This window comes from Dasypus novemcinctus, chromosome 3 (genome assembly GCF_030445035.2).
Source record: "Dasypus novemcinctus isolate mDasNov1 chromosome 3, mDasNov1.1.hap2, whole genome shotgun sequence".
Taxonomy (NCBI): domain Eukaryota; kingdom Metazoa; phylum Chordata; class Mammalia; order Cingulata; family Dasypodidae; genus Dasypus; species Dasypus novemcinctus.
The window spans coordinates 34,609,116-34,636,470 of record NC_080675.1 but is presented as its reverse complement, the minus strand read 5'-3'; the positions used below and the strand labels follow the sequence as shown (position 1 = coordinate 34,636,470).

General features: G+C 40.8%; 2 protein-coding genes across 10 annotated transcripts in view; one reads left to right on the top strand and one right to left on the bottom strand.

Moving 5' to 3' along the window:
- Window positions 1–12,146, bottom strand: part of ALDH6A1 (aldehyde dehydrogenase 6 family member A1) — a 35,679-nt gene extending 23,533 nt beyond the window's left edge. Inside the window, exon 1 of one of the 3 annotated variants that reach the window (XM_004455140.5) lies at window positions 11,933–12,146. In XM_004455140.5, the coding sequence (XP_004455197.1) occupies window positions 11,933–11,980 (48 nt within the window). In that variant the 5' untranslated portion in view covers window positions 11,981–12,146. The remainder of the gene's footprint in view (window positions 1–11,932) is intronic. The other 2 variants (XM_058293077.2, XM_012523955.4) reach the window with 2 other exon arrangements.
- Window positions 12,147–12,492: 346 nt separating this feature from the next.
- LIN52 (lin-52 DREAM MuvB core complex component) overlaps window positions 12,493–27,355 on the top strand; it is a 144,387-nt gene continuing 129,524 nt past the window's right edge. For 6 of the 7 annotated variants that reach the window (XR_009184937.2, XR_188067.4, XR_011648306.1 and 3 more), the window contains exon 1: window positions 12,493–12,597. Coding sequence is in view for 4 of the 7 variants with exons in the window: in XM_004455142.4 (XP_004455199.1) it covers window positions 12,567–12,597 (31 nt within the window). In the remaining 3 variants the exon portion in view is untranslated. The remainder of the gene's footprint in view (window positions 12,598–27,355) is intronic. The other variant, XM_071213795.1, reaches the window with a different exon arrangement.

The following is a 27,355-nucleotide window of genomic DNA, read 5'->3' as shown; positions in this document are numbered from 1 at the left end:
CTCATAGAAATCAAAGCAGATACAACTGCAAATAGTAGGGATCCTAAGGACTATGGAGACACCCAGTTCCTACAGTCATGGCAGATGGCTCTGGAGTTCAGTGCCTTGCCAGTGGGCTCTATAGTGGAATTTGTGCTCCTGAGTGTGATGGAGTTGGACTTAGATATGACTTCTCTACACATCTCTTTTGTCCCTTTTATTGAACCTATAGTTGGCACTGGAGTTGGTAGGTGTATGTCCAAGAGACTTGAATCTCTGGGCTGTCCATGTGTCAGCTAGGCCCGGAGCCTCAGTGGAGTTTCAACGCCTACTCTCCAGTTCATTGGACTTACCCAGGACAACTAACAAGGAGGTGAAGATGACAACCACCACACCAAGGAACCAAGAAAGTATATAATTGCAAGCAAGAGAGTCTATCCATCAGCCATATGGGATCGAAGCCTCCTCTCAATTAAAGGTGGAGTAGGCACCACCATCCCAGAATCCTCAGGATGTGGAATAAAATATAGACCAGAGTAGAATTACTGGTATTCTACTCTATGCTTACTGTGATTTTAGCAATGGAAGAAACTATATCATTCATGTAGAGACAGTGGCCACTGAAGTTGCTGAAGGCAGGGAGAAGGGAAAAAAGGTGTAATATGGGGGCATTTTCGGGACTTGGAATTATACTGAATGACATTGTAAAGACAGATACAGGATATTATATATCCTGCCTTAACTTACAGAGAGGAGTAAGAGAGAGTGTAAACTACAATGCAAACTATAATCCATGCTGTATGGCAATGCTCCAAAATGTGTTCATCAGGTGGTGGACTTGGCCCAGTGGTTAGGGCGTCCGTCTACCACATGGGAGGTCCGCGGTTCAAACCCTGGGCCTCCTTGACCCATGTGAAGCTGGCCCATGTGCAGCGCTGCTGCACGCAAGGAGTGCCCTGCCAAGCAAGGGTGTCCCCGCGTAGGGGAGTCCCATGCGCAAGGAGTGCACCCTGTAAGCAGAGCTGCCCAGCGCGAAAGAAAGTGCAGCCTGCCTAAGAATGGCACTGCCCACACAGAGAGCTGACACAACAAGATGATGCAACAAAAAGAAATACAGATTCCCGTGCCACTGAAAACAACAGAAGTGGACAAAAGAAAACGCAGCAAATAGACACAGAGAACAGACAACCGGGGTAGGGGGAGAAGGGGAGAGAAATAAATAAATAAATAAATCTTTAAAAACAAAACAAAACAAACAAAATTTGTGCATCAATTGCAATTAATGTACCACACTAAGAAACAAGTTGTTAATGTGGGAAAAGTGGGGGGTGTGGGGAGTGGGGATATGGGAATTCCTATTTTTTTTAATGTAACATTTGATGCAATATATGTATTTTTAAAAATAAATAAAAAATATATTAAAAAAAAAGAAGACATTGAGCAAAAATGAAGAACTTGAAAACCTGAACAGAGAAGTAACAGAGCTTATGGAAATGAAAGACATGATAAGTGACACAAAAAAACACATCAGAGGCATACAAAAGCGGGATAGAAATGACAGAAGAAAGAATAACTGATACAGAAGATAGAACAGCTGAAATTGAAGAGAGAAAAGAATGGAAAAAATAGAGCAGGGTCTCAGGGAGTAGAATAATAACATAAACATAACAATATACATGTCATGGGAGTTCCAGAAGAAGAAGAGAAGGGAAATGAGTATTTGAGGAAATAATAGCTGAAAATTTCCCAACTCTCATTAAAGAAATGAACTTTCAGGTCCAAGAAGTGCAGCATACCCCAAGCTAAATAAATCTGAATAGACCTACTCCAAGACACATGCTATTCAGAATGTCAAACTTCAAAGATAAAGAGAAAATTCTGAAAGCAACAAAGGAGAAGCAAACCATCACATACAAGGGACACCCAGTAAGACTTAGTGCAGATTTCTCATCAGAAAGCACGGAGGCAAGAAGACAGCGATACGATACAATTAGGATAGTGAAAAAGAAAAACTGCCAGACGAGAATCTTTATCTGGCAAAACTGCCCTTCAGATGAAGTTAAGAATAAAATATTCACAAACAAACAGAAAGCAAGAGAGTTTGTAAAAAAAAAAAAATCACCATTGCAGGAAATATTAAAGGAAGCCTTAGAGCCTGAAAGAAAAAGACAGGAGAGAGAGGCTTGGAGAATATAGAAGAATAGCAGAAAGGATAACCTAAAGAGTAAAAAGATGAAAATAAGATATGATATATGAAAACCAAAGAAGAATATGGTGGAAGTAAATAATGCATTTACAGTAATATCATTAAACGTGAATGGATTAAACTTCCCAATCAAAGATATAGGTTGACAGAATGGATAAAGAAACATGAGCCATCCATATGCTGCCTACAAGAGACTATCCTTAAATCCAGGGATATAAACAGGCTGAAAGTGAAGGTTGGAAAAAGATAATCCACACAAACAGTAACCAAAAAAGAGCAGGGGTAGGTATACTAATATTGGACAAAACAGACTTTAAATGCAAAAAAGTTATAAGTGATACAGAAGGCAATTATATAATAATAAAAGGGAAAATCCACCAGGAAGAAATAAGAGTCATAAATATCTATGCAACTAACTAGGGTGCCCCAAAATACATGAGGTAAACCCTGGCTAAACTGAAGCAAGAAACAGACATCGCTACAATAATAGAGACTTCAACACATCACTTACATGTATCATTAGAACAACCAGACAGAAGATCAACAAGGAAACAGAGAACTTAAACAATATGAAAAACAAGTTACACCAAACAGGCATAGACAGAATGCTGCACCCAAACACAGTGGATTATACATTCTTAAGTGCTCATGGATCTTTCTCCAGGATAGACCACATTACAGGTCACAATGCAAGTCTCAGTAAATATAAAGATCAAAATTATACAAAGCACCTACTTAGATCATAATGGAATGAAACTGGAAATCAATAATAGACAGGAAAGAGGTAAATTCACAAATGTATGGAGGCTAAACAACAATCCTAAATAATCAGTGGGTCAAAGAAGAAATCAGAAAAATATATTGAAATGAATGAAAATGAGAACATAACTGACCAAAACTTATGGGATATAGCAAAGGCAGTCCTGAGAGAGAAATTTATAGCCCTAAATGGATATATTAAAAAAGAAAAGAGAGCTAAAATCAAAGCTCCAACTAAATAACTGGAGAATCTAGAAAAATAACAGCAAACCACATACAAAGCAAACAGAAGGAAAGAAATAATAAAGATTAGAAGAAAAATAAATGAAAGTGAGAACAAATAAACAACAGAGAAAATAAACAAAACCAAAATATGTTTTTTCAAAAGATCAGTAAAATTGACAATCCCCTAGCTAGACTAACAGAGGAAAAATGAAAGACAATGCAAATAAAATTCAAGATGAAATGGATAAGTTGTGAATCACCTCACAGAAATAAAAAGGATCATAAGAGGGTATTATAACAGCGCGCCCAGCGGTCCATGGATCTGTCTCTTGCTTCAACAGTGTTTGAACGGAACAGACCCAGGGACTCTTCCCCACACCTTCTCGGCATCGACCACCTTGCAACTGCTTCTTCAGTTGCAACCTCCGGGACCAACTTCTCGGCCATCCCCTGCTGCCGTGACCAGCTAACACCGCTTTTTTGTGGTTAGCTCTTCACTGTTGACCAACCATGAACTCCCAGATCCAAAGATGAGTGGGGTAATACCCTGGGTGCCATGGAAGCTGCCCTTGTCCTGGAGAAGTCCCTGAACCAGGCCTTTTGGGTCTGCATGCCCTGGGATCTGCCAACAGACCCCCACCTCTGTGACTTCCTGGAGAACCATTTCCTAGATGAGATGGTGAAACTGATCAAAAAGATAGATGACCACCTGACCAACCTCCGCAAGCTTGCTGGCCCGCAGGCCAGGCTGGGTGAGTATCTCTTTGAAAGGCTCACCCTCAAGCACGACTAGGAGCTTCTGGAGCCCAGAGGCCGTGGGGGAAGGCTCTATTCCCCCAGCATCCAGGCTTCTGCCTGAGCCCCTCCAGCCAGGAGGCATCTTTCTAACTGCCACCTTATAGCCCTCTAACAAGCCCTGAACCAAGTGTAAACAATAAAGCTTTTTGCAGCAAAAAAACAAAACAAAACAAAAAAACAGCAACAAAAAGAGGGCATTATGAGAAGTGGTATGGCAACAAACTAGATGACCTAGAAGAAATGGACAAATTCCTAGAAATTAACAACCTACATTGATGCTACAAGAAATATAAGAACTTAACAAACCAATCACATTTAAAGAGATTGAATCAGTCATCAAAAATCTCCCAATGAAGAAAAGCCTAGGACTGGATAGCTTCACAGGTGAATTCTACCAAGCATTTCGAGAATAATACCAATCCTGTTTAAACTCCAAAAAACTGAAGAGGAGGGAAAATTACCCAATGTATTTTATGAAACCAAAATCGCCCTTATACCAAAACCAAATAGAGACACTACAAGAAAAGAAAATTACAGACCAATCTCTCTAATGAAGACAGATGCAAAAGTTCTCAACAAAATAATTGCAAATAGATTCCAACAGCATATCAAAAGACATACATCAGGACCAAGTGAGATTCCTGCTATGCAAGCCTGGTTCAACATAAGAAAATTAATTAGCTTAATACATGTCATTAAACAAACTGAAGGAAAAAACCACATGATTATCTTGATTGATGAAGAAAAGGCATTCGACAAAATCCAGCATCCTTTCTTGATAAAAACATTTGGAAAGATGGGGAATAGAAGAAAAACTCCTCAATATGATAAAAGGCATATATGAAAAACCAACAGCCAACATTGTACTCAATGGGGAAAGGTTGAAAGCTTTTCCTCTAAGATAGGGAACAAGACAATGATGTCCGCTGTCGCCACTGTTACTCAATATTGTGCTAGAAGTTCTAGTTAAAGCAATTAGACAAGAAAAAAATAAAAAGTAAAAGGCATCCAAATAGGAAAAGAAGTAAAACTCTCACTATTTCTAGATGACATGATCCTATACTTACAAAATTCTGAAATGTCTAAGACAAATCTACTTGAACTAATAAACGAGTTCAGCAAAGTAGCAGATACAAGATCAACATGCAAAAATCAGTAATGTTTCTGTACATTAGTACTGAACAATCTGAGGAAGAAGTCAGGGTTGGGAAATTTCATTTACAATAGCAACAAAAAGACCCCAATACCTAGTAATCAATTTAACCAAAGAAGTACAGAACCTATGTGCAGAAAACTACAAAGCAATGCTAAAAGAAATACAAAAAGACCTAAATAAATGGAAAAGATTCCATGTTCATGGACTGGAAGACTAAATATTGTTAAGATGTCAATTGTACTCAAAGTGATTTATAGATTCAATTCGATATGAATAAAAATTCCAAGAGCCTACTGTCGTGGTGGTTTCTTGGACCTTATACCAAAAACACACACAATAAAAGAAAAAATAGATAAATGGGACCTCCTTAAAATTAAACACTTTTGCACCTCGCAGGACTTTGCCAAAAGGGTGAAAAGGCAGCTGAATCAATGGGAGAAAATATTTGAAAATCACATGTCTGATAAGGGTTTAATATCCAGGCTATAGAAAGAGATGTTACAACTCAATAAAAAAAAGGACAAATGACCCAATTAAAAAATTGGCAAAAAAGTTGGAAATAACCCAGGTGTCCATCACCCAATGAATGGATAAACAAACTGTAGTTTATTCACATGATGGAACATTATGCAGCTGTAAAAAGAAATGAAGTCGTAAAGCATATGACATTGTGGATGAACCTGGAGGACATTATGTTGAGTGAAGCAAGCCAGACAGAAAAGGACAAATACTGTATGGTCATGTTACTCTGAACTAAACATGTTGTGTAACATACTGTATGATTTCATTTATATAAAATGAAAATATAAATCAATTTATAAAGATGAAATTTGATTAGTGGTTATGTAGGGCTAGGGAAGGACTGCTAAAGGGTGTGGAGTTTTTCTTTTTGGGTAATGAAATTGTTCTAAAATTTTTTGTGATGATGAATGCACAACATTGTGATTATACTAAAAGCTACTGACTACACACATTAGATAGATCATATTGTATGTGAATATATCTCAATAATACTGCTTAATAAATAATTGTACAAGAATAGCCAGAAATAGCAGCTTTATACAGCAGGGGAAACATAAAGAGATCGAGAGGTGAAGAATTTTGTTTTCTGTTTATTATTATTACTATTATTGAAATAGTAAAAATGCTCTAATAATGATTGAAATGATGAATGCACAACTATGAGATTATAAAACACCATACATTGTACAGTTTGGATGAACTGTCTGCTTTATTACTTCGTATCAATTAAATTGATTTGTTAAAAAAAATGGGCAAAACACTTGAACAGACATTTGTACAAAAGAAATACAAATGGCAAAAAAACAGATGGAAAAATGTTCAACATCACTAATGGTTAGAGAAATAGAAATCAAAACTACAACGAGATATTTCACACCTATCACAATGGCCACTATTAAAAAGACAGAGAACTACAAATGTTGGAGAGATAGGAATAGTTATTCATTTTTGGTGGGAATGTAGAATGGTACAGCCACTGTGGAGATTGTTTGGCAGTTTCTAAAGAAGTTGAATATAGATTTGCAACATGACTCTGCAATACCACTACTAGGTAAATACCCAGAAGAACTGAGAGCAGTGACACGAATAGACAACTGCACACTGATGTTCACAGCAGCATTATTCACAATTGCCAAAAGGTGGAACCAACCCAAGAGTCCATCAACCGATGAATGAATAAGCAAACTATGGTGTATTCACATGATGGAATATTATGCAGCTTTATGAAGAAACAAACTCGTAAAGCATATGATAACCTGGGTGAACCTGGAGGACATCAGTTGAGTGAAGCAAGCCAGACACAAAAGGATAAATACTATATGACTGCACTACTATGAACTAAATATAGTGTAACATATTATATGACTCCATTTATACAAAATGTAAATATAAATCAATGTATATTAAAAAATTCCAACAGCTTACTTCACAGAAATAGAAAAGGCAATTATCAAATTCATTTGGAAGGGGAAATGCACCCTAACAGGCAAAAGCATTCTAAAAAAGAGTGACATGGGAAGAATTTCACACCTGTTCTTGAAACATATTACAAAGCTACAGTGGCCAAAACAGGATGGTTTTGGGATAAAAATAGACATATGGGGGAAACGGGCTTGGCCCAATGGATAGGGCATCTGCCGACCACATGGGAGGGCCAAGGTTCAAGCCCCAGGCCTCCTTGACCCGTGTGGAGCTGGCCCATGCTCAGTGCTGATGCGTGTAAGGAGTGCCGTGCCTCAAAGGGGTGCCCCCCCTCCCGTGTAGGGGAGCCTCACGCACAAGGAGTGTGTCCCGTAAGGAGAGCTGCCCAGTGCAAAAGAAAGTGCAGCCTGCCCAGGAATGGCACCACACACACGGAGAGCTGACACAAGATAATTCAACAAAAAAAAGAAACACAGATTCCCGGTGCCGCAGATAAGGATAGAAGCGGTCACAAAAGAACACACAGTGAATGGACGCGGAGAGCAGACAACTGGGGGGAGAGGGGGGAAGGGGAGAGAAATAAATAAATATATCTTTAAAAAAAATAGACATATGGATCAGTGGAATATAACTGAGAATCCATAAATAAACCCTTGCCTATACGGTTAACTGGTTTTCAACAAACCTACCAAAGCCATTTTTTAAAAAAAAGATTTATTTATTTATTTCTCTCCCCTCCCCAGCCCCAGTTGTCTGTTCTCTGTGTCTATCTGCTGTGTGTTCTTCTTTGTCCGCTTCTGTTGTTGTCAGCAACACGGGAATCTGTGTTTCTTTTTGTTGCATCATCTTGTTGTGTCAGGTCTCTGTGTGTGCGGCACCATTCTTGGGCAGGCTGCACTTTCTTTTGCGCTGGGCGGCTCTCCTTACGGGATGCACTCCTTGCACGTGGGGCTCCCCTACGTGGAGACACTCCTGTGTGACACGGCACTTCTTGTGCGCATCAGCACTGCGCATGAGCCAGATACACATGGGTCAAGGAGGCCCGGGGTTTGAACTGCGGACCTCCCATGTGGTAGACAGATGCCCTAACCAACTGGGCCAAGGCCGCTTCCCCCAAAGCCATGTTAACAGGACAAAACAGTCTCTTCAACAAATGGTGCTGGGAAAACTGGATATCCATAACCAAAAGAATTAAAGAGGGCCCTATGTCACTCCCTATACAAAAATCAACTCAAAATGGATCAAAGACCTAATTGTAAAAGCCAGAACCATAAAACTACTAGAAGAAAATGTAGGAAAACATCTTAAAGACCTTGTGGTAGGTGGTGGTTTCTTGGACCTTATACCCAAAGCATGAGCAATAAAAGAAAAAATAGATAAATGGGACCTTCTCAAAATTAAACACTTTTGTACCTCAAAGGACTTTGTCAGAAGGGTGAAAAGGCAGCCAACTGAATGGGAGAAAATATTTGGAAATCACATATCTGATAAGCGTTTCATATCCATGATATATAGGAAGATGCTACAACTCAACAGTAAAAAGACAAATGACCTGATTAAAAAATGGGCAAAAACTTGAATAGACCATTGTCCAAAGAAAATATAAATGGCAAAATAAAACAAAACAAAAACCACATGAAAAAATGTTCAACATCACTTGTGATTAGGGGAATACAAAGCAAAACTACAATGAAATATTATTTTACACCCATTAGAATAGCCACTATTAAGACAGAAGTACAAGTCCTGGAGAGGATATGGAGAGATAGGAATATTTATACACTGTTGGTGGGAATGTAGGATGGTACAGCCATTGTGGAGGACTGTTTGGCAGTTCCTAAGGAAGTTGAATATAGACTCGGCATGAGACCTGGCATTATCACTATCTCAGAAGAACCGAGAGCAATGACATGAACAGACATCTGCACACTGATGGTCACAGAGGCATTATTCATGACTGCCAAAAGGTGGAAACAACTCAGGTGTCCATCAATCAATGAAATATAAAATTGTGGTATATACACACAATGGAATATTATGCAGCTGTAAGAAGAAATGAAGTTGTAAAGCATGACAACATGGATGAACACGGAGGACATTATGTTGAGTGAAGGAAGCCAGAAACAAAGACAAATACTGTGTGATTGTGTTACTATGAACTAAATATATTGTATACTCTCATGGAGTTAGTAACTTGAATATGGGTTATCAGACGATAGAATGAGGTTAGAGAACAGACAGCTGAGGTTTCACTAGTGTAGAATTGGTACAAAGGATGAGTGTTAATCTTTGGAAATGAATAGAAAGCGTGAAAGCCCAAAGTAATGTCTATAACTAGCAGTATTATTATGTGAGTATTAAAGAAGTTTAAACTGAAAGTATAAGGCCACGCATATTACAAAAAGGAAAGATAAAAAATGTAACATGGACCTGGAGAGCACAGTAAAACTGCATGTGAAATATGAATATGGGTAAAACTGCATACATAAGACTGTTTTTCTTTGAAATTGAACAAATGTGTGTTAACGCTACAAGATGCTAATATCAGACTAAAAACCCCCATTATGCTAAGTGAAAGAAACCAGACACAAAGTACTACATATTGTATAACTCCATTTATTTAAATGTAAATACAAATCACTTTATAAAGATGAACTTAGGTTAGTGGCTATGTAGGGCTGGGGAAGGATTGCTAAGAGGTGTGGAGTTTTTCTTTTTGGGTAATGAAATTGTTCTAAAATTTTTTGTTGTAATGTATACACAACATTGTGATTATACTAAAAGCCACTGATTATATACTTTGGATAGATCATATACGAATTTCTCTCAATAAATTGCTTAATAAATAAATTAGCTACTGTGCAAGAATAGCCAGAAATAGCAGCTATGTACAGCAGGGAAAGCATTGAGAGATTGAGGGGAGAAGAATTTTCTTATTTTTTTTATTATTGAAATAATGAAAATGCTCTAATGATGACAGAGGTGATTAATGCAGAACTGATTATACCAAATCACAATGTTTGTACACTTTGTATGCTTTATTAGTTTGCATCAATAAAACTAATTTAAATACGGGATAGAACAAAAAATACATATATATTTTAAGAAAAAAAAAAAGTACCTTCATTGACTTTGTCAAGAATCTTAATAATGCACAGGTTTCTGCAGTAGAACTCACTGAAACCTGGTAAGTACTAATATAACCTAAAAGTCCAGCAACAGAGAGGAAGTTCCCACTCTAGATGTTATGAATAAGAAGGGCAATGCTATTTCTTGCAGATTTGAGAATCTTGCTTGCAGTTAAGTTTTGTCCTACTTAACAGTCCTTGCTATATTGGCCCACTAGACTGTGAACAACTGGGGAAAGGTTGTGGACAGCGTTGGCCAACAAAGGCCTCAGGCCTGCAGTTCTCGTACCTCTACCACCCCTCTCTCCTAGGCTGTCTTCAGAGGACCCACTCCATTTGTGAAGCTGAGGTTACGGTGGCACTCTAAACCCTAATTCTGGGATGGGAACTTGGAATTCTTGCCTTCCTTGGCTCCCATTTTCTACCACACTGTTTTAGTGATGTTAGTCCCTTGAATAAACATGCAACCTACTGGTGGCATGTACAACTATGTTCAACCTGAAAACTGTAACTTCCCAGAGTTAAAGTGTAACAGAAAGCCTTGGGAAGAAAAGGCCTGGAGAAAACACAAAACTGGGGAGGATAGCTCTGCAAATTGCTGGTTTTGGTAAAAACCTAGTATACATTTCTAGAAGTTGGTTATCCTTGACCCTCACAAGCCTCCTCTCCCCGCCTTAGGTGGATTTGGGAACCATTAAGTGGGGTGGGGGAAGAGGGCAGTCTGGACACTCCGTGCAGGGAAATGAGCTCTAAGAAAGGTGGCCAGAAAGGGAAGTTTCTTGGGTGAGGCCGCAGGCTCCAAGTTGAAAGGAAAAGACGGTGAGCAGAACTAGAGTGGTGAGGGCAAAAGTTTAGTGAAGGTAGTGAAACCGAGGGTTAAGAATGAACAAATAAGTATGATTGCTAAATCATTATATAGATGCCTTTATGTTATAAAGAGCAAGGTTAATACCTGAAATTACTTAAGCCAGTGGTCTGACCCCTGCTTAGGCTTACTCTATCTAGACTTAACCTCACCCCATATACCTTTGTGAGGATAATTCTAGATTGCCGTTACCCTTCTTTATAGATTAGGCTCACCCTTGTGTATGGTTACTATTTGGGTGCTAATCACTCCACCCACCTGTTTAATTTCCATATGGAAAACCTTGTGACTGACCTCTACTCTGTACTTTCCCATTCCACAATCTCGATCTCTAATAAATTATTGTAACTTTGCGGCCCCTATCTTGTTCAGCCCCTTAAGGAAGGAAACTGTGTCCAGCTCCATCACAATTATTCATTAGCATCCCGATGCTATAAAATATTTGAATTTCTGCAGTTCATAGGGGCAGTTTTGGGCCATTGTGCTCCGTTGCTTGTAAGAACCAGTGAACCCTTTCTCTCTTTCAAACCCCGGTGCCTCAGGAATTGGCTTACAAGACGCACTGGGAGAAAAGAATCCGCTTTGCTCGGTATTAATAGGGAGGAGGCAGGGTTGGGGGGGGGAGAGGGGGGAGAGTGGGCCGAAGCTAGAAAAAGGGAAGGCTCAGGAGTAAAACGGCGGAGGAATAGGGGTGATAGCCAGGACTGGAGCTGGGACGAGGGGTGGGGGTGGAAGGCCAGGTCATGTGGGAACATGAGAGTTGGCCAAGAGGGGACTGGACCAAAAGTCTGTCCCGCCTGGGGCTGGCTCAGAGAGTGGACAGAGGGACCCAATTACTAGCCTCGTGATTTCTCGGCGGCCGCCTCACTTACCTGCAGGATGCGTGCCCGCACCGCCGCCGCCGCCACCACCGCCGCCATGGCTTGTCCCCTCTTCCCCGCCTCCTCGCTTCTCGGCTGCCTGCGCAGGTCCCCAGAAGGGCCGCCGCTGCCAAGCCCCGCCCCTCCACGCTAGAGGACCTCTTCATTGGTAGAGAGGACCATTTGCTCTAGCCATTCACGCACGCTGAATCCTGCCTCCACCCCCAAGTCCCCTCAGTCCTTGGCCCGCGATTGGTCAAAAGTGGAAGAGCGCTCCCTCCAACTCCTCCTCCCACCTCAGCAACCTCAATTGGCAGAGATGGGGAACACGCCCCTGACTGTGGTATTCTATGTTGAGAACATGGGGAAGACGCCCCCTAACCCGGAACTCCGATTGGTCACATGCACGGCCGCGGCCCCACCCCATCACTGAAGAAAGTAAATAAGATCCTCTAAGAATTTTGCGATCGCTCCACCCCAACAACTGCGCGAGGGGCGTGGCTAGGACCAGTAGGCGGGGCTAGTCAAAGAATACTCTATGGGGCGGGGAAACGAGGTTCGGCCGCGAGTTGGGCACAGGGTTTCCCTTTGGGGGCGTGGCTCATAATCCTCGCTTTCCCGCCGACGGTTGGCCACGTCACGTGACATGGGCTGGAAGATGGCGTCTCCCACAGACGGTAAGACCCGGCTTTAGATCTTTCGCCTGCAACCTCCTTCTTTACTCACCTATGAACTTCCGTTCTCCGTCTGCCCCTCGGCTTTACACTTTTTTCCTGGGCTCCTGTCCTTTTCCTATCATTCCTTTTCCTTGGGGTGCGTTCCCTTTTCCAGATCGCCGGTTTTTCACAGCAGGTCCAGAAGTGCCAATTTCTCCTCTGTGTACTAAGCGATGGAGTCGGACGTCCGTGAAGGACCTATTCCGGGTAGAAGGACGGGAGTCTCCCTCGTCCTCCTTTACTTCTGTTTGGGTGAGGTTGAGGGCCGAGGAGGAGATGCTGCTGGAGGAAAGGAGTTGCTTTAATGTAGTTCTGTCCTTCTCGGGCGTTCTATTGAAAGGTCAGTTCCCTTCTCATTGAACATCCGGAACGATTCTCTCATCTCTAGCTGGGATTGGTGGCCGATCTCATCTCAGGACCGAGCCACAAGAAAAACCTGTCTCCTCTGTTTGGGACAGTTGCCCTGGCAGCAAGTAAAGCGAGGGATCTCGGACACTAACCATGAAAGTCCCAAGGAAAATGAAATTAGAGCGTTTTAGTGTAATCTTGCATACGTCTCATCCTCCCTTTCTTCTGCGTTACGTGTTGTTTCCTCAGGCCGAGTGAATGAACGAATTTTTGCTTATATGTTGTTAGTTTCAGGCCATTTCAGGTAGCGATTGGGTGGTTTTGGTATACCCATATGCTTTTGCGCTGGGTTGTGCTTTAGAGAGTTATTGCCTTCCATTCATTTTTTTATTTTAATTTTTTCAATCACATTATTTCTGTTCCATCCTTCTGTCTGAACTTTATTCATATAATGTCTGCCCTTTTATTCTACTCTTTTGTGAAAGGCATTATTCAGTTACTCAAGACAAACCCTCTTCCCCCTCATCAGCACCCACTGACCTCTAGTCAACTAATGCTAACAAGACATCTTCCTAAATCTCTCTGGAATTAATCTCTTCTCCATTCTAGTTCCCTTTTGGAAGTTTATATACAAGTCTGGTATATGAGATTTTAATTGCTCTGCTGCACTTTTCTCTTAGTCAGTGGTGACAGCTGATTTTAAAGTATGCATGCAAAATTTGAAATCAAAACATTATTGCTGACAGTTCTTTTAAGAGAGTAATTGGATTTTTCTTGCCTACTGAATCAGGATAATCTTGATTACATCAGAGTCAGCTTTCTGGAACTCTGAAACGCAGATAGCTGTTCTTAATATGGGGCCCATGAGTTTATGGGGACAGGGATCTGCAATCCTCTGTAATATCTGATAATTTTATGTATCTATATACATTTTTTCTAATTGGAAGGATCTCATGAAAGGATCCATGGCCATCAGTTCCAGTTTATCCACCTCCACGTCCATGTTGAAAAGTTGATATTACTCCTGCATTAATTTTTTTTTTTTTTTTTTGAGGTATGTGGGCTGGGAATTGAACCCAGGACCTTGTATGTGGGAAGCCTGCATTCAACCACTGAGCCACATCAGTTCCTGCATTTGTTTTTGAAGTCAATTTTTGGTCCTGCTACTCCCCTCCCTAGGAGATTTTCACTGAAATGTAGTTTTCCCTCCTCACACAAACACACTGTGTGTTTGGTAGGAACAGGAGAGGTTTACTGAGTACCTACTGTATGAAAGGCACAATGGTAATTGCTTTGGGAGATGAAAAGGTGAATTAACATTTAAACAGTCTCATTTCCAAGTTTCTTTTTAGATTAGAAAGCTCCCCAGAGATGCTTTCCCAGACCACACTCTCTGGAGTTGCCCCTCTCCACCATTATTCACTATCAGTACCCAGTGTGCTTCATTGCCAGCCTAGTTATTCTGTTAACTTTGCCCCTTTCCTGCTAGATTGTAAATTAAGTCTGTCTTTTTTTTTTAAATATATTTTTTATTTATTTTTAAAAGATACATAGATCACACAAAATGTTACATTAAAAAATTTAGGCGGTTCCCATATGCTGCTACACTTCCCACACCCCCCACTTTTCCCACATCAACAACTTCTTTCATTCCTGTGGTACATTCATTGCAGTTGATGAATACATTTTGGAGCACTGCTACACAGCATGGATTATAGTTTACATTGTAGTTTACACTCTCTCCCAGTCCAGTGGGTTATGGCAGGATATATAATGTCCTGCGTCTGTCCCTGAAGTATCATTCAGGACAACTCCAGATAGGAAAATGCCCCCATATCACACCTCCTTTTCCCTCTCCCTGCCTTCAGCAACTCCTGTGGCCACTATCTCCACATCAATGATATAATTTCTTCCATTGCTAGAGTCACAATAATTCTATAGTAGAATTTCAGTAAGTCCACTCTAGTCCATATTTTATTCCTCCATCCTGAGGACCCTGGGATGGCGATGCCCATTCTACCTCTCAATTCTGAGGGGCCTTTGGTCCCACACGGCTGATGGATGGGACTCTCATGCCCACAGCTGTAGACTCACTCGGTTCCTTGGTGTGATGGTTTCTTCACAGTTGTTTCCCAGTTTTAGCACAATGCCTGGCAAGCATTAGGCCTTCAATTAATAATTTTGAAAGTGATTATATTTGCATAAATAATATAGTTCCTACTAGACTTTTGACTGTCTTAAGTATTTTGAGCACAGGAATACTGTAAAGCAAATAATGGTGTTCGAGCCAGCAGAGATTTTCCTGCCTGAGTGTTCTCTTCCTAAAATTTCCTTCTCTTAACAGAGAAAGGGACATTTAAAAGCCAGCCAAGGGAGCGGATGTAGCTTAAGTGGTTAAGTGCCTGCTTCCCATGTATCATGTATGAGGTCCCAGGTTCAATCCCCAGTACCTCCTAAAAAAAAAAAAAGGAAGAAGCCAGCCAAGTCATGGGAGTATTTGCTTTCAAATTTTTATTTTAATATTAAGTTGTTCTTGTATTCATAAGTTTTGGAGATTCTAGATTATTTTTGTTTGATTATTCCCCATCTTTCTTTTTTTTCTCCACAGAAAAAGTACTTGAAACATTTTATTTTTTCCTTATTTATTTATTTTTTCTAGACATTGGTTACTTTATTTACACACTTGTTTTTTAAATTTTTCTTTTTGTTCTTGTTTTATTTTTAATTTGTTTTGCACATTTGATTTTTAAAAAATTTATTGAATATATCATGTATAAACATACATAACAAGTGTGTAGTAATAATTGTGAATTTACAAAACAAAGATACATGACATCATACAGGGCTCTCATACCTCACCCTACTTGCATTGTTGTGAAATGTTTTTAAGTAATGATTAAAGTAATGATCAAATATTACTAGCCAAAGTATTTTCCCCCAACCCACCTTGTTATTATTATTATATTTTAATATCGTTCATACATGAACATATGTAAACAATAAGTATATAGAAAAGTTGTGAACTTACAAAGCAAACATGAGTAACATCATACTGGGGTCCCATACATCAACCCACCATCAACACCTTGCTTTGTTGTGAGACATTTGTTACAAATTATGAAAGAATATTGTCAAAATCTTAACTATTACCTATAGTCCTTATCTTACATTAAAGTCTGGAGATAAGGGTTCACTTCTCCTTTTTATGATGTTTCTGGCTATTCAGGACTCCTTACCCTTCCAAATAAATTTAATAATCGTGTTTTCAATTTTTTCTTTTTTTTCCCTTTTATTTTATTTCTCCCCCCGGCCCCCCCTCCCCGCCCCAGTTGTCTGTTCTCTGTGTCTATTTGCTGCGTGTTCTTCTTTGTCCGCTTCTGTTGTTGACAGCGGCACGGGAATCTGTGTTTCTTTTTGTTGCATCATCTTGCGTCAGCTCTCCGAGTATATGGCACCATTCCTGGGCAGGCTGGACTTTCTTCGCACTGGGCAGCTCTCCTTATGGGGCGCACTCCTTGTGTGTGGGGTTCCGCTATGCGGGGACACCTCTGTGTGGCACGGCACTCCTTGCGCGCATCAGCACTGTGCATGGGTCAGCTCCACACGGGTCAAGGGGACCTGGGGTTTGAACTGCGGACCTCCCATGTGGAAGACAGACGCCCTAACCACTGGGCCAAGTCTGCTTCCCTCAATTTTTTTCTTTAATGCTGGTGTTATTTTTATCAGGATTGCATTAAATCTGTATATCAATTTGAGTAGAATTGACATCTTAATGATATTTAGTCTTCTAATCCATGAGCATAAAATGTTCTTCCAGTTATTTAGGGCTTTTTTGATTTAACATTGAGTTGCATTTTTCTGAATACAAGTGCTTTACATTGTTGGTTAAGTTTATTCCTGAATATTTGGGTTTTATATGTCATTTTATTGTCACCACTCTTTTGTCACTTTTAGTTACTTTTATTGATGTAATCTTCATTTCTAGACACTCTTCCTGGCCATCTCTCTTGTCATGTCTTTTCAAGCTATAGCATACCCTTTAGTATTTCCCGCAAAGCTGGTCTCTCTCAGTTTCTGTTTATCTGTGAGTGTTCTAAACTCACCCACATTTTTGAAAGACAGTTTTGCCAGATATACGATTTTTGGCTGGAAGTTTTTTTCTTGCAGTAGCTTAAATATATCATACCACTGTCTTCTTGCCTCCATGGTTTCCAATGAGAAATCAGACATTAGTGTTACTGGCTATCTCTTATATGTTATGCATTGCTTTTCTCTTGCTGCCCTCATAATTCTCTTTGTCTGTGGCATTTGACATTCTGATTTGTATTTATCTTGGAGTTAGTCTATTCAGATTTATTCGGATGAGAGTACATTGCGCTTTTTGGACAGGTATCTTTTTCCTTCAATAGGGTTGGGAAATTTTCTACCATTATTTCTTCAAATATTCCTTCTGCCCCTTTTCCCTTCTCTTCTCCTTCTGAGACACCCATGACATGTATGTTTGCACATTTCTTGCTGTTGTTTAGTCCCTGAGACCTTCAATTTTTTCCTTTCTTTTCTTTATCTGTTCTTTTGTAAGTTCACTTTCGGAGACCACTTCTTCAAGCTCACCAATCCTTTCTTCTGCCTCCTCAAATCTGCTATTATATGATTCACTGTATTTTTTTTTAAGATTTATGTTTTTTTAAAATTTCTCTCCCCCCCCCCCCATTGTCTGCTGTCTATATCTATTTGCTGTGTGTTCTTCTGTATCCACTTGCATTCTCTATGGCACCAGGAATCGGGGTCTCTTTTTGTTGCATCATCTTGCTGTGTCAGCTCTCCGTGTGTGCAGTGCCACTCCTGGGCAGGCTGCACTTTATTTTTTCCTGCGGGGCGGCTCTCCTTGCAGGGTGCACTCCTTGTGCGTGGGGCTCCCCTATATGGGGGGCACCATGCGTGGCATGGCCCTCCTTGCCTGTGGCAGCACTGTGTGTGAACCAGCTCACCACACAGGCCAGGAGACCCTGGGTATCGAACCCTGGACCTCCTATAAGGTAGGCAGATGCTCTTATCAGTTGAGCCACATCTGCTTCCCTTCATTGTATTTTTTTTTTAAGATTTCTTTATTTATTCCTTCCCTTGCAGTTTGTTCCTTTTCTTTTGCTATCTCTTCTCTGTGTCCATTCGCTGTGCATTTTTTCTGTATCTTCTTGTCTCCCTTTTGTTGCATCATCTTGCTGCGCCAGCTCTTCACCGTGCATGGGCCGTCAGCTCTCCGCGGTGCACTGGCCAGCTTTGCCTTCACATGGAGGTCCTGGGACGTGAGCCCAGAGCCTCCCATATGGCAGACGGGAGTCCAACTGATTGAACCACAGCCACTTCCCCCTCCATTGTATTTTTAATTTCATTTATTGTGCCTTTCATTCCCATAAGATCTGCTATTTTTCTATGTACGCTTTCAAATTCTTCTTTGTGATCATCCATTGTCTTCCTTTTTTTTTTTTTTCAAAATATATTAATTTATTGAGGGAGATAAGTTACTTAGAGGTGAATTGGCTACAAACAAAGGTAAGGAACATGTCAGAAATTGAGTCTGTTAGTAGGAGGGAGAGATACTACTACTTTTACAGGCAAGTGTAGGATCCCATATTATTCCATGGTTCAAAAACGGGTCACACTGTCTAGTCAAAGGATCACCGGAGATCTACTAGGAGTTTTCAGCTATCAACCAAGAATCTTTAGGTCTTCTCTCAGGCAAGGCATCCAGTGGAAATATAATTTATTTTTCAAATTCCTCTGGAGAATTAAGTCTCTGTCGCATCATATTGCCATGCTCCCTGCTCTTGGTTCTCTTTGCCACATAATTTTTGTCACATTCCTTTAGCAAGTTAATCAAGATGTAGCATTCTTCAGTGTGCAAGTGTGGAGATAAGTCAGGATGCATCTTTAGAAGGTGATGAATCACAGCAGAGCAACGGAGACTCGGAACCCCACTCTGCAGGGGACGAAGGCTCCGGTGACCTCCATAGCCAGCCATCCATGGCTCTCCCATTGTCTTCTTAATATCTTTAATCTCTTTATCCATCTCATTGAATATATTATGAAGATTTGTTTAAACATTTTTGATTAGTTGTCTCAACTCAACTTTATGTCATCTGGAGGCTTGTTCCTTTAACTGGGCCATATCTTCCTGTTGCTTGGTGTGGATTGTAAGTCTTTGTTGGTGTTCTGGCATTGCTGCAGCAAAGCCAGGAGTTCTGAATGACAGAGAAACTCAAAACGACATTTGGAGATGCGGAGGAACAGGTTTATTATGCATGACTCAGAGGAGAGTCAATCTCCAAATTCTGAGCCCCGTTTTTCAGTTTTCCTAGGTTTATATAGGATTTTATGGGAGATCAACATGACTTTTGCTCATTGGCTAACGTGTTGCTAGGCAAAATTTTGCAAGCAGGGTTAGAGAAGCAGAATGCAGGTGCAAGGTCGAGGCTGATTTACAGAAGTGGGGGCGGGGGGGGGGGGCAGAGTTTTTTGTTAGATTATAGAAGCAGGGGGCAGGAGTCGTTCATTTAATATTCTCCTGTGAAGGCCATGTTCTCACAGGCTGATTCAGAGAAGTGGGGGCAGGAGTGGCTCGTTAAATATTTTTGCAAGGTTATGCTTTTTATTTCTTAACTGCATCTGGCTTACTAGAGTATTTATTCTGGTTCCATTTTCTGTCTTTAGTTTAGCTTTCTTACCCTTTTCCCCTTGCTAGTTGTTTAGTAGGAGCCAAGGATGTAGTTGGTGCTGTAAGCTGTGGAGGCTCAAGCTGCCATCATTGCCCCAGGGACCAATGAAGCTTCTTTCCTTCTCCTTTGCCAGTGGTAGTGACAGAGCCACAGCGTGTATAATAATCCAAGTCATGCAGGCCTGGACTGTAGTTGCCCAGAGAGATTGATGAAGCTTCACGCCCCTTACTCCCCTGCCTGGGGCAAGGATGGAGCTGCAGGTGTGGGCAGCAGTCTATACCATGCAGGTTCAAAATGATCACAGTTGCCCTGGTAGACTTCTGACTATTCAGTCTGTGCCAGCTGAATGTACCTGCAGTTACGGGGAGACGCTGGTGCAGGGCCTGCCACCTTCCTCCCTGCTAAAGGTGGGGCTGAAGCATAGGCTAGGGCTGCAGGCCGATCTGAGCCAAAGAAGTGGATCCCTGCTGTCACTGTGATTTTCAGTCAGCCGGGCTTCCCCTCATGCTGGGGGAAGAGTCAAAATGGTAGCTACTGGCCTCTTTCTGACTTGGACAGGTTCAAACTTTAGTTGTTTTTAGGTTTACACCATAGTCAGCCAAATCTACTAATCAGTAGCTGAAATCGGTGCCAACTGTCTCCTCCTCCCCTGTTTTTGGGAAATGGAGCCTTCAACTCCAGCCACAGAACAGCTCCCGAGGCAGCTTGTGCTGCCCAAGTAGGATAATCACCAGCCTCCACAGGGCGGCCTGTATTTTCCCAGAGAGGCTGGTGCAGGTCCCCCCAGCTTCCTCCCTGCTGTAGGTGGGGCTGGGCTTATATTGGAGCTGCAATCTGATCTGAATGGAAAGAAACCTGTCCTTACTAGCACTGATTTTCAGTCTGCCCTGCTTCCCCTTGTGCCAGAGGTGAGTTAAAATGGCAGTTACTGGCCTCTTTCTTTTTTCATTTCTTAAAAAAAATTTATTTTATTCTTTATTTTATTTATTTATTTTTTACTGGCCTCTTTCTGACTTGGACAGGTTCATACTTTTGTTCTTAGGATTATACTTTAGCCCACTGAGTTTACTGATCAGTAACTGCAGTTGGTGCCCCACTGTCTTTTCCTTCCCCATTTTTGGGAAGTGGAGCTTCAAATTCCAGCCATGGAATAGCTCCTGAGATGGATTATGCCACCAGTAGAGGATGGGCACTAGCCTCCAGGGATGGAGTGCTCTAGTTACGAATATTCTCTGCAGATGGGCAGTCTCCTCCTTCCATTCTTTCAAGGATGCTTCAGGCTGCTCCTCTGGTCTCCAAACTGATTTAGATAGCTCTGGGTGATTACTAACTGTCCTGTAGCAGGAGCTGACTCTAGGAGCTTCTTACTCTGCCGCTGTGTTTATGGTTGCCCCTGCGCATTTGATTAAGTTTCCTTTCTTATCTGTTATGGAGTTCTATCCTTCTCCAACTAATCTTTATTTTTTTATTTTAATTTTGAAATAATTTCAAACTTTCAGGACAGACACAAACATAATACAAACCCTATAGAGAGAAGTCCAGCATCCCCTCATCCCCTCATATAACCGGATCCATCAATTTTAAACTTTGGCCACTTTTGCTGTTTCATTCATTCTTTCTTTTTATGTATGTATGCATGTATCTATCCATCCATCCATCTATCAGTCATCTATCATCTGTCTGTTTTCTGAACATTTTGAGATCAGGTTGCACACTTCATAATCCTTGAATACATAATACTTCCATGTGTATTTCCTATGAACAAGGATATTCACTTATCTAATTACCTGAAGTGCAGTTATCATGTTCAAGAGACTTAACATTGATATAAAGCTTTTTTTCCATCTTCCAATTCTTAGGCCTCCCCCCACCTTTTTTTAGGAGGTATTGAGGATCGAACCCAGGATCTTGAACATGGGAAACAGGTGCTCAACCACTGAGCTATATCCACTCCCCAGTGAGAGGTGGTTTTTTTGTTTGTTTGTTTTTAGGAGGTACTGGGGATCAAACCCAAGACTTGTACATGGGAAGCAGGCACTCAACCACTTGCTCTACATGCACTCTCCCAATAATGCCATTTTGAGACCTTTCTCTTCCATTCTTAGATCCCATTTAATATCATGTATTACATTTATTGTCATTTTTGCTTTGGTTGATTTTCTTTCTTATTAATTGTAGAGACATATATACAACATAAATCTCCCCAACCCTTCCTGAGCATACCATTCAGTGGGATTAATCACATTTACAGTGTAGCATCCTCACTACCATCCGTTACTAGGACTTTCCCGTTAGCCCAAACAGAAACCTTACAACTCATTATGCATTAATACCCTGTTGCTCCTACCCTCCACCCCTGGTAACCTGTATTCTGCTTTCTTTTTCTATGTCTTTGCATATCCTCTCATATTTTCTTTGTGGGTGCCGTGGGGCTTAAACATTCCAAGTCTATAAAAATTTTGTTCCCTTTTATACCAACTTCAATAACATACATAAACTATGTTCCACTACCCCTCCTTCCCCTCACTTTTATGTAGTTCTTGTCACAAAGTACATTTATATATTATGAATCAAAACCATTGATTTGTCATTACATTTTATGCATTTGCCTTTTAGAGCCTGTAGGAAATCAAAATTGGAGTTACAAGTCAAAAATAATATAGTATTGGTATTTACACTTACCCATGTCATTATCTTTACCAGAGATCTTTATTTCTTCATGTGGCTTCGGTCAGTTGTCTAGTGTCTTTTGCTTTCAACCTGCAGAACTCAATTTAGCATCTCTTGTCAGGCTGGTCTAGTGGTATTGAGGTCCATCAGCTTTGTTTATGTTAAAGTGTCTTAATCCCACTGTCTTTTTAAAAATTTACTTATTTATTTCCCCCCTGTTGTTTTGTACTCACTGTCTGCTCTCTGTATCCATTCTCTGTGTGTTGTGTCTGCTTGTCTTCTCTCTAGGTGGTACCAGGAATTGATCCTGGAACCTTCCGGAGTGGGAGAGAGGCATTCAATCTCTTCGACCACCTCAGCTCCCTGGTCTGCTGCATCTCTTATTGTCTCTCCTCTGTGTCTCTTTCTGTTGCGTCATTTGCTGTGCCAGCTCTCTATGCGGGACAGCACTCCTGCACAGGACAGTACTCTGCGTGGGTCAGCTTGCCTTCACCAGGAGGCCCCAGGAATCAATCCTAGGACCTCCCATATGATAGACAGGAGCCCAGTCCCTTGAGCCACATCTGCTTCCCCCACTGTCTTTTTTTTTTTTTTTTTTAGAAAGTATCAATAATTTGATCTTTATTACCAAAAAATATTCCATGGTATGGCATATTGCATCTTCAAGTTAGAGTTTTCTGCCAGTTTTTAGCTATTACAGATAAAGCTATTATAAACATACATGCACAAGTTTTTGTATGAACATACATTTTCATTTTTCAAACTTTTGTCAGGTATGCGATTTGCAAACATTTTCTCCAGCTTTGTAGCTCTGTACCTTTTCATTCTCTTAGCAGTGTCTTTCACAGAACAAACATTTTTAATGTCCACAAAATCCAGTTTATCAGTTTTTCCTTTAAGGATTTGGGAGTTTGGTGTCAAATTTAGTAACTCTTTACCTAACCCTGGATTCCAAGTTTTTCCGTAAAATAAGTCTTTTTAGTTTTATATTTAAGTCTGTTATTTTGAATTTTGTGTCAGGTGTGAGGCTAAGGCTAATGGTTGTCCAATTGCTTCAAGAACATTTTTTGACAAGGCTAACCTTCCTCCATAGAATCGTTTTGGTACTTTTCTCAAAAATACTAAGGCCCTATTTGTGTGGATCTATTTCTGAGTTATCAAATCTGTTCCATTCATCTATGTGTCTATCCCTCCATCATTACTATTCAGTCTTTTTTTTTTCAAATTCTACTCAATTTATTCATTTTTTAAAAAATATTACATTAAAAAAATATGAGGTCCCCATTCACCCCCACCGCTCCCACCCCACCACTCCCCCCACAGTAACACTCTCCCCCATCATCATGACACATCCATTGCATCTGGTGAGTACATCTCTGGGCATCGCTGCACCCCATGGCCTGTGGTCCACACCATAGCCCACACTCTCCCACGTTCCATCCAGTGGGCCATGGGAGGACATACAGTGTCCGGCAATTGTCCCTGGAGCACCACCCAGGACAACTCCAAGTCCCGAAAATACCTCCACATCTCATCTCTTCCATTCCCCGCACCCAGCAGCCACCATGGCCACTTTTTCCACACCAATGCCACATTTTCTCGATTATTAACCACAATAGTTCATGAATAGGATATCATTAAGTCCACTCTAATCCTTACTGTATTCCTCCTTCCTGTGGACCTTGGCTTGGTTGTGTCCATTCCACATCCATGTCAAGAGGGGGTTTAGGGAAACGGACTTTGGCCCAGTGGTTAGGGCGTCCGTCTACCATATGGGAGGTCCGCGGTTCAAACCCCGGGCCTCCTTGACCCGTGTGGAGCTGGCCATGCGCAGCGCTGATGCGCGCAAGGAGTGCCGTGCCACGCAAGGGTGTCCCCCGCGTGAGGGAGCCCCACGCGCAAGGAGTGCGCCCGTGAGGAAAGCCACCCAGCGTGAAAAGAAAGAGCAGCCTGCCCAGGAATGGCGCCGCCCACACTTCCCATGCCGCTGACGACAACAGAAGCGGACAAAGAAACAAGACGCAGCAAATAGACACCAAGAACAGACAACCAGGGGAGGGGGGAGGGATTAAATAAATAAATAAATCTTTAAAAAAAAAAAAAAGTAAGAGGGGGTTTAGATTCCACATGGATACTGGATGCAATCCTCCTGCTTTCAGTTGTAGGCACTCTAGAGTCCATGGTGTGGTGGTTGACATTCTTCAACTCCATGTTAGCTTCCCACCAAATCGATGTCCAGACACCTCCTGCCCTGCAAAATCCCAAAACAGCCTGGTCCCGAAGAATTTCCAACACTGCCTAGCCGCTTCTTTGCAGGAGAGATTATCAAGTGCGCTAACTCAGCCACCATCTTGCCCCGCCCTCTCCCACTGTCATTTTTGAAAAACAGTTTTGCTAGATACAGAATTCTTGAGTAAATCTTTCCATTTCAGCACTCTAAGTATGTCTTCCCAATGTCTTCTTGCTTCCGTGGTTTCTGATGAGAAATCAGCACTCAATCTTATTGAGGTGCCTTTGTATGTTACACAGTACTTCTCTCTGTGTAATTCTATCTTTGGCATTTGACAATTTGATTGTAATGTGGTACAATCTGACTCTGAGTTTATCCTGTTTGGAGTTTGCTGGGCATTGTGGATGTATATATTCATACCTTTTGTTAAATTCAGGAAGTTGTCAGCCATTATTTCCTTGAATATTCTCTAGGCTGCTTTCTCACTTTCTTTTCCTTCTGGGACTTCCACACTGCGTATATTGGTATACTTGATCGTGTCCTACAGTTTTCTCAGGCTCTGTTCACTCTTCATTCTTTCCTCTTTCTCTTCCTCAGATTGGTTGATTTCAACTCTTATCTTCAAATTCACTGATTCTTTCTTCTGCCCAACTCCAGTCTACTATTGAACCCCCTCTAGGGAATTTTTAATTTCTGTTACTGTGGTCTTCAGCTCTGTTTGTTCCTTTTATAATTTCCATCTTTCTGTTGATAATTTCTTTGTGTTTATCATTTTCCCAATTTCCTTTAGTTCTTTGTCCATGTTTTTCTTTAGTTCTTTGAGCATATTTAGGACCATTTTAAAAAAGTCTTTGGTATGTCCCAGGTTTGATCCTCCATATTTATAGTTTCTAACACTTTAATCTTCTCCTTTGCCTAAACCATCATGTCCTTTTTCCTTGTATGTTTTGTAATGCTTTGTTGAAGCCTGGACATTTTGATATTTTTACATCTTATCACTGGAATTTAGACTCTGCAGCATCTGTTCCTTTAGCTTGTATCCAGCTAGTATTATAGTATTATGACAGCGCTTTCCTTGAATATCAGGAGCTAACAAAAAAAAAAAAGAGAAAAAGAAAAAATACCTTTTCCAAGTTTTTGCAGATTTACCTGTGCAAGTGCTTTCCTTAATAGTTTATCCAAACAATAAGTTTAGAAAATAACTCCAGGTCAAAATTTAGGGGCCTCCCTGGTTCTTTAGACTTATGGGTCTTGTTTGGGGCATGCACATGTGACCCTAAGAATTCCCTTGTTTGCAAGGTTGCACATGTCCCCTCTTTCCTAGGAACTGGTTTCCTCACAGTCCTGAGCATTTCACTGTATGTCCTATAGTCAGCAATCCCTTGCTTCAGGCAGCATGACTTGACAGGAGAGCTCTGTGAGCTGCCTTCTACATGCAGGTCAAGTTCTGGTACAGAGAGTCCCTTAGGCCACTACCAGACATATTGGACCAGACATACATGTTCCTAGTATGTGTACAAGGGCCACTCTGCTTCCTCTTGAACCCATACCAGGGGTCCACACTTGGGAGCCGAACTGGTGAGGGAGGGGTCAGCTAGGGCTCCCAGTGATCCTACCCTTTTAAAATAGACTCTTTCTTGATTCATTGCTCACCCTATTACTGCAATCCTCTGTTTTCTGGATCTCTAAGATAGATGCTTCTGCCAGTTCTTGCTGAATGTCACACTCTGCTGTCTTTACCACTTAACCTTTTTAATCCGACAAAATCAGATTGAACACTTTGAAATTGAATTCAGCTTCTAAATTAGCATGTCATCCTAAAATATCCAACTGCCTCGTTCTCTCCTGTTTTTAGTATCTCACATGTCTCTGTCATTATATATTAGTTCAAATAATGTTGATTTGAAAATATGTTTGGTTCATTAAATATTTTTTCTTTTTAATTCTAAATTTGCTGGGATTTCTTTGAAAATGAGAAAGTTGAAATCCAGGAAAGCCATCTAATTACTTAATGTGTGAAAGTAAGACTCATAGCAGTCTGAGTTATGCCACAGATCTGTTATCATAAGAGTACCCTTCTTAGTTAGAGCCTATCCCCAATATGTTTGTGTGTTAACACATATAATATAAAACTTGCCATTCTAGCCATTTTTTAAGTATACAAATCAGAAGCATAAATTACATTCACAGTGTTGGTCAACCTTCCCCACCATCTGTAACTGAAACCTTTTCATTACCCCAAACAGAAACTCTTTGCCCATTAAGCAATCAATTCCCATTCCCTTTTCTCCCAAACCCTTGGCAACCTCTAATCTACTTTCTGTTTCCATGAATTTGCCTATTCTAAACATTTCATGTAAGTAGAATCATAGTGTATATGGCCTGTTGTGTATAATTTATTTCACTTAGCATAATGTTTTCAAGGCTCATACTTGTAGCATGTATCATAACTTCATTCCTTTTTGTGGCTGAATGACATTCCATTATATGGCTCAACCACATTTTGTTTATCTATTTATCTGTTGATGGATACGTGGGTTGTCCCTTTTGGCTTTTGTTAACAATGCTGCCATGAGTAAGTAACTGAGTCCCTGTTTTTTTAATAATTTGGGGTATACTCCTAGAATTGGTAATTCTATGCTTAACTTTTTTAAGGAACCACCAAACTCTACTGCCTGTAAGTTTACTTTTGCTGTGGTTGAGCTTCCCATCAGTTACATTCCTTAGGAATTTCTTTTTTGTTGTTGTTGTTGTTGCA